The sequence below is a fragment of the Alosa alosa genome, chromosome 4, assembly GCF_017589495.1.
Source record: "Alosa alosa isolate M-15738 ecotype Scorff River chromosome 4, AALO_Geno_1.1, whole genome shotgun sequence".
Lineage (NCBI taxonomy): Eukaryota > Metazoa > Chordata > Actinopteri > Clupeiformes > Clupeidae > Alosa > Alosa alosa.
In genome coordinates, this window is record NC_063192.1 from 35,114,361 (window position 1) to 35,121,860 (window position 7,500).

Sequence of the window (7,500 nt, forward strand, 5' to 3'; positions counted from 1 at the left end):
CTAGCCATGTCTCATCCTCATCATCCTGGTGGATGGCAAGATTCTCCCATAGCAAAAATGGCTCCATTCATCATTCCTTCAACTGAATGAAGTCTGCTAGTACCAAAAAACAGCCCCACACCGTGATGCCTCCACCTCCAAACCTCACTGTTGGTATGGTATTTTTGGGGTGATGCACAGTGCAATTTCTCCTCCATATATGGTGTGTAGTATGACATCCAAAAAGTTACATTTTGCTCTCGCCTGACCAGAATTATGTAGCTCGGTGGATGTACATGTCTGATGTTGAATGAGTGTCTCCCAGAATGCAGTGCGAGTGAATGCTATAATGTGTAATGTCGGTTATAATAGTTGTAGCTGCGTTTACCACGTTGTGTATTTGTTAGCGTGTTAGTCTCTTCGGTTGTACCCATGTGCTTATCCTTGTGTTGATGTGTGTGGTAAACCCTTATTGTGTGTTACATGTGGGCTGAGACTACCCCTGTGTTGCCCTATGTAGTTATCTGAGTCTATCTGTGTTTTGCATTGATGCTTGTTCCAATAAATTCTTGTGAGGAGATCCTGTGCATGGCCAGTTGATGATGCAGTGATGTTCCTTCCACTTGCAGATAATGGCTTCAACACTGCTTACTGGATGATTCTGAAGTTTTGAAATGCATCTGTAACCAGTTCCAATGTTGCAAAGGTCTTGGAAGAGCTCTTTGCTTTTACCCATCATGAAATGTTTCTTGTGTGACACCTTGGTACCGAAAAACCTAGTTATAGCTCATCAATATGTACTAACCCAGCTTATATTCATTTGCACAGATAGGAGGGATGATTACTCTCTAACTACGTATAGATTCCAGCTCGTTCCTTGCCATTCCTTGCTTTTGTGTACTACTTTTTATTAGCGTGTTCAATACTTTTTCCCTGTGCCATTCCACTTTTTTACTCAGAACTGTACTTATGGACATTAATGTTTGGATTTTTTAATATGTGTGGATTACCTAAGTTAATACTAATGTCTGGAGAAAATTTCATGCGAATAGCCTCACTGGAAGTATACTTACTGAAAGTATACACTGAAAATGTTGACGTGTTCAATACTTATTTTCCCCACTGTATTTGCCACGAAGCCTTGTCATTTTAATTTTTTTAGTTCATCTTTCACCAACCCATTTCGTTCGAGAGCCCCAGCCATGCAGCAAAAGAGCCACTGGTGGCTCGCGAGCCCCAGGTTCCCGACCCATGCCCTAGCACAACACACACACTAACACTAGTCCTAGCACAACACACACACTAACACTAGCCCTAACACAACACACACACTAACACTAGCCCTAGCACAACACACACACTAGCCCTAGCCCTAGCACAACACACACACTAGCCCTAGCACAACACACACACTAACACTAGCACAACACACACACTAACACTAGCCCTAGCACAACACACACACTAACACTAGCCCAAGACACACTAACACCGTTGTTGCCATGGCGCCGCCGCGTTCGGACGCCTTTTTGGTTGCTCTGCCTAACTTGTGCTTATATTTACTCTTTTACCTTTTATTAACCCCTAATTTTTTGCACTTTTCCACTGCACTGATTCACATTATGATGGCGTTACACTCCAGAAACATGGAAATGAATTGCCTTTTTTGTTTCCTGATGTTTTAATTAGCCCGATTCTACCTGGCCGACTGAGATTCTCGAGATGCATCAGGGAACCATGGAGGCGCATCTCGGCAGAAGAGAAAAAAACACAGAGGGAAAGCGAGCGGACCCCGTAACAGATTCGGAATAGAGCTCATAGGCCTCCACTGCCTAGCATTCTCTAGCCAATGTCCAGTCTCTTGTGAACAAGATGGATGAACTAAGGCGAGGATACAGTTTCAAAGAGACATCAGGGACTGTAACATTCTATGCTTTACTGAGACATGGCTAACTGAACTTGTGTACGGACTGTGCCATCACTCCGGTGGAGTTTTTCTCTGCTGCTTTCGGCTCTGACAGGACTGAGTAATCTGGAAAATCGAAGGTGGCGGTGTTTGCATCATGACGAACAGCAAGTGGTGTGATCCTAGAAATGTCACCGTTCTCTCAAAGTCCTGCTCGCCTCATCTAGAACATCTAGCGATGTCGTCTGTCGACCCTTCTACCTGCCCGTGAGTTTACCCGGTAATATTCAACGCTGTCTACATTCCTCCACAAGCCAACACAGATGCTGCGGTTTCAGAATTGCAAGAAGTGTTAAATAGACAACAACCACCGCACCCTGAAGCTCGCTTATTGTGGCGGTGATTTCAATGAAGTACATCTGAACCGGTCCATGCCTGAATTTATTCCGACACATTCACTTCCCTACACGTTGACATGAAAAACACAGACTATATTGGACTAGCTGCAGCATGTGAAGCAAATGAGGATACACCTTTCTGTGTCTCTGAGGTCGATGTGAGCAATGCCTTTAGGAGGGTAAATTGTAGAAAAGCTACTGGACCGGATGGAATTTCTAACAGGGTTTTGAAATCCTCGCTGCTCAGTTAGCTCCTGTGTTCACTTATATCTTTAACACATCATTGGCTCAAGAGACAGTTCCTACTTGCCTCAAGCAGTCTGTTATTGTTCAGTACCGAAAAACAAAAGTCCATCATGTCTGAATGACTACCGCCCAGTAGCCCTGGCGTCTACAGTGATGAAGTGTTTTGAGAAGCTTGTGAAAAACATTATCTGCTCATCCCTCCCTGCCTCCTTGACCCCCTCCAATTTGCTTACAGAGCCAACAGGTCTACAGAGGATGCCATCTCAAACCTCATGCACACCACCTTAACTCACCTGGAGGAGGGGGAATGGGAATTATGTGAGGATGCTGTTCATTGACTTTAGTTCAGCATTCAACCACGATAGTACCTCTCACCTTGGTCACAAAGATGAAGGCCTTAGGACTGAACACCACCCTGTGTCACTGGATATTTGACTTCCTCACCAACCCGTTCACAAGTGATTAGAGTGGGGGTCTGACATCTGACTCATTAACCATCAGCACTGGTGCTCCCCCAAGGCTGTGTTTTGAGTCCACTGCTGTACAACATCTACACACATGACTGCAAAGCCAACAGTAGTCATACCTCCATCATCAAGTTTGCAGATGACACAGTGATCTTGGGCCTGATTAGTAACAACAATGAACAGCTCTACTTGGATCAGGTTGATGAGGTGGCACAGTGGTGTCAATCTAACAGCTTGACACTGAATATCAATAAAACCAAGGAAATGGTAGTGGATTACAGAAGGCAGCAGCAGAACTACAGTTACACCCCACTAATGATCAGCGGGCAACCTGTAGAGAGTCACAAGTTTTAAATACCTTGGTGTCCACATTACTGAAGACTTAACATGGACTGTTAACACTCAATATGTTCTGAAGAAGTCCAGACAACGACTCTACTTCCGCCGTCAGCTAAGGAAATTCAAAGTTTCTACATCCATCATGAAGGCCTTCTACACTTCAGCGGTTGAGGAGTGTTCTAACTGGTAGCATCATCACCTGGTATGGGAACTCCACAGTTAGAGATTGTAGTACTCTGCAGAGAGTAGTAAGCTCAGCTGAGCGTACTATAAGAACTCAACTCCCTGCTCTACAAGATATCTATTCCAGAAGAGTACTCCTAAGAGCCCAAAAGATTCTGAAGGACTCTTCTCATCCTAACTAATGGATTATTCCTACGCTGAAATCAAGAAGGCAGCCTATGTAGTCACAAGAGAGACTCAGGGAAGTTTTTATCCCCAGGCCATCCGAACTCTGAACTCACACTATACTGACTTTGCACACATTCACTCCTCAGCACTCTCAAACATTTCCCAACTCTGAACTCACACTATACTGACTTTGCACTCATTCACTCCTCAGCACTCATGACCCCTCCCCCACACACACACACACCCACACACACCTACAATACTTTTAGCACTTTTACATCCCTCTCCCTATGCTACAGACCTTTTATTTATTTTCTTATTTCATCACACGTCAAAACACACACACACACATATATCTGACTTTCTCCAACTTTTGCACACTTTTTATTTATTATTTTTGATTTCTCCTCCATCTACCCATGTCCTTGATTGCCTAGCCTTTCTGCACACACACTAACACTAGCCCAACACACACACTAACACTAGCCCAACACACACTAACACTAGCCCTAGCACAACACACACACTAACACTAGCCCAACACACACACTAACACTAGCCCAACACACACACTAACACTAGCCCTAGCACAACACACACACTAACACTAGCCCTAGCACAACACACACACTAACACTAGCTCTAGCCCTTGGTGAGAGAGGAAAAGAGAACTGAATATGAAAAAGAACAAATTCATTTAATGGCCATTCTCAGTTACCTTGTGCGTGTGTCTGTGTGTGTGTAAGTGTGCATGTGTGTGTGTTTGTGTGTGTATATGTGTCGATATACTGTAACAGTGTAAGGGATAGGGCAGGGGTCTCCAACCTTTTTGGGAATGAGGGCTACCTGAAGACCCGAAATCATATGGATGGCTACTCATTTAAAACAAACATACCCTCACCCCTTTTTTGCGAGGGTAGTCCTCCCAAATAATAGGCCTATGTAATTTTTACTTTTAAATTATCAATATTGTGTAGGCCTATAAGTCTTTATATATTAAGCAACTGTATTTTCAACTTTAATATCAATAACCTATGCAACACTACCAACATTTTTGTTCAGTTTGTTCATTTCAAAGTTTGCATGAATCTAATCTTTTTTTTTTTTTTTTACAAAAAAAAAAAAACAATCTTTTTGTGCCATTAATAATTTGGGTTACAATTTATACCCACCCACCATTATGAATTCTGTTTAAGTTATGATTTCAGTGGACAATTCGGTTTTAACATTTCAATAGTAATCGCCCACACCACCCTAACATATGAAAACTCCTTTTAAAGTTATTGCACACGTGAAATCTCTCCATGATCTGATAAAAAAGGTAATGCAGAGTCCTGCTCAGTCATGCATGCCACAACATTTTTTTAGTGCTATTATCACGGTAGTAGCCTGAGGAGGAGAAAAGGCCTGTGAGCTAAAGCAATTGTTTTTTCAGTCCTTGAACAATCATGCAAGAACCGTATTTGTGAACATGGAATGGCCACAGAACTTTTGCAAAGATATGCTTCCATTGGCTACACCAGGCGAGCAAGTTTTTCCCCTTTACTGTCTATCGTCGCGAGCAAGCGTGTATGCTTTCGGGCTTCGTTGTTGTTTAAAAGATTGAATGGGAAGCGGATTTGGGCCAAAGGCTAAAATTTAACGCCAGCTACAATTTGTAAGGTATCACCAATATCAATTTAATGTTACAGATGTATGGCTACATACATTCTTAAAATGGTTCTGGTCTAGACTTAAATATCTATTGAAAACTTCACAATGGAGCGTGTTTTTAGAGCGTGATCTGCAGGCGACCTGTTGGCTATTTTTAGAAGGTGCGCTGGGGGCGCCTCATAGCCGTTGGAGACCACTGGGATAGGGGATGTGGTACAAGTTTCCAAGAAGCAGAAAACACACCCAAACACACTTTCAAAACACACCCAAATCGGATGCACACACACACACACACACACACACACACACACACACACACACAGTTTGTTAGTTATTCTGTGTTATATTTATTGTGTGTCATGTGTTATATTTATTGTGGCCGTTTGTCTGTGTGTGTGTGTGTGTGTGTGTGTGTGTGTGTGTGTGCGTGTGTTTATGGCCGTCTGTCTGTGTGTATGTGTGTGTGTGTGTGTGTGTTTGTGTGTTATGGCCGTCTGTCTGTATGTGTGTGTGTGTTTGTGTGTTATGGCCGTCTGTCTGTATGTGTGTGTGTGTGTGTGTGTGTGTGTGTGTGTGTGTGTGTGTGTGCGTGTGCGTGCATGCGTGTACCTGTCCCTCCTCCAGCAGGCTGTGCAGCTGTAGCTGCTGGTACACACGCAGGCGGTAGGCCTCCATCTGCTCCTTGCGCTCCTTGGCCGTGTCGTAGTCCTCCCGCTCAATAGCACTGCGCTTCTCCACCTCATACCGGCCCAAATGCTCCCCCACCTGAGAGAGGGAGGGAGGGGAGAGAGAGAGAGAGAGAGAGAGAGAGAGAGAGAGGGGAGGGAGGGAGGAGGGGGAGAGAGAGAGAGAGAGGGGGGAGAGGGGAGAGAGAGATAAAGAGAGAGAGGGAGAGGGAGAGAGAGGGAGAGGGGGGATAGAGAGAGGGGGGGGTAGAGAGATAGAGACAGAGAGAGCGAGAGGGAAGGAGGGAGGTAGGGGGGGGAGAGATGAGGGTAGAAAGAGAAAGATAGAGGTGAATGTATAAGTAGTGTACGTTGAGGTAAAATAATATTATCTCATATTATGTTCTCATCTGGCAATAATCCTTGCTATTTTTCATTTTTATATTTACGTACTGTTATTTATTATTAATTATTCAGCATCTAAAGTTTACCCTCGTTTAAAGTTTTAGCAGTGTACCCTCTATAGCAGTGATCCTCACTATTTTTTTCACAAGAGCCACATTGGCAGTGCAAAATCAAAAGTAGAGCCACTTTTACGACAACATACTAAGTCACCTTTGCAAATGTGCATTTCTACATATAAATTGGACATCCCACAAAAAAAGAAATAACACAGCCAATACTGGGTAAGGTTACACCTGCCGTTTGTCTGCTCTGATTTTTGTTTGCTGCTTCCTCAGACTCATTTCCCTCATCCACTCCACTATTCGTTACAACACTGTGTGTCTGTCCGTCTGGTTTTTGAGCTCGTTTCTGTCCCTTTTTTGTTTTATTATTATTGAAAACTGGTCCATTTTGTGTTTCGCTAGCGGAACTAACGTTGCCTGCCTGCAAACGTGCGCTGCGGTTAAGTTTTGTAAACAATGCCACAATACCCCCTTTAGGAAGCACCATTAAGGCTTAATAACTTCCTTTCACCTTCATTATTTGAGTGAAGGGAGAAGTATAATTCAGATGTTTGAGTTTTTGTAGTGCAGTATTGTATGTTTATGAAGCACATTTGAAAAAATGTATTGGCTGTGTTACCACATACAGTGGGTCCCATTTAGAAGTGGCCACTTCATTCGCGCTTTCCCTGATTCAAGCAGCTGCGTGAAATGTATTACAACTTATAGCCACGAGGTGGCAGTTTAAGTCCTCTGTAGCATTGCCAATAAACAGGGCAGCGGATTGCATTCAAAGGCGTTGCAAGTGGCAGTGAGATACTGTAAGCAGAACGAAACTAAAGATCACCTCGTTGAAGTCATACAGTAGACTAGGCTAAATCAGAGCCTACCTTTGTTTTTATCAACCTGGGGCCAGAGATGATGGCCTTTGGCGAACAGTTTAGGCCTACTCAAAATGAGTAAAACCAAATTTGGCGAAATCTCGCCAAAGCTACCATGCGAGCCACCAATTATAGCTTGACATTGCCGCATGTGGCTCGCGAGCCACAC

The 7,500-nt window shown here is 43.6% G+C and overlaps 1 protein-coding gene across 1 annotated transcript in view; it reads right to left on the reverse strand.

Annotated features, from left to right (window-relative positions):
• cep104 (centrosomal protein 104) overlaps window positions 1–7,500 on the reverse strand; it is a 78,454-nt gene that overhangs the window by 59,265 nt on the left and 11,689 nt on the right. The window contains exon 8 of the mRNA XM_048241226.1: window positions 5,949–6,104. Coding sequence (XP_048097183.1) covers window positions 5,949–6,104 — 156 coding nt within the window. The remainder of the gene's footprint in view (window positions 1–5,948; window positions 6,105–7,500) is intronic.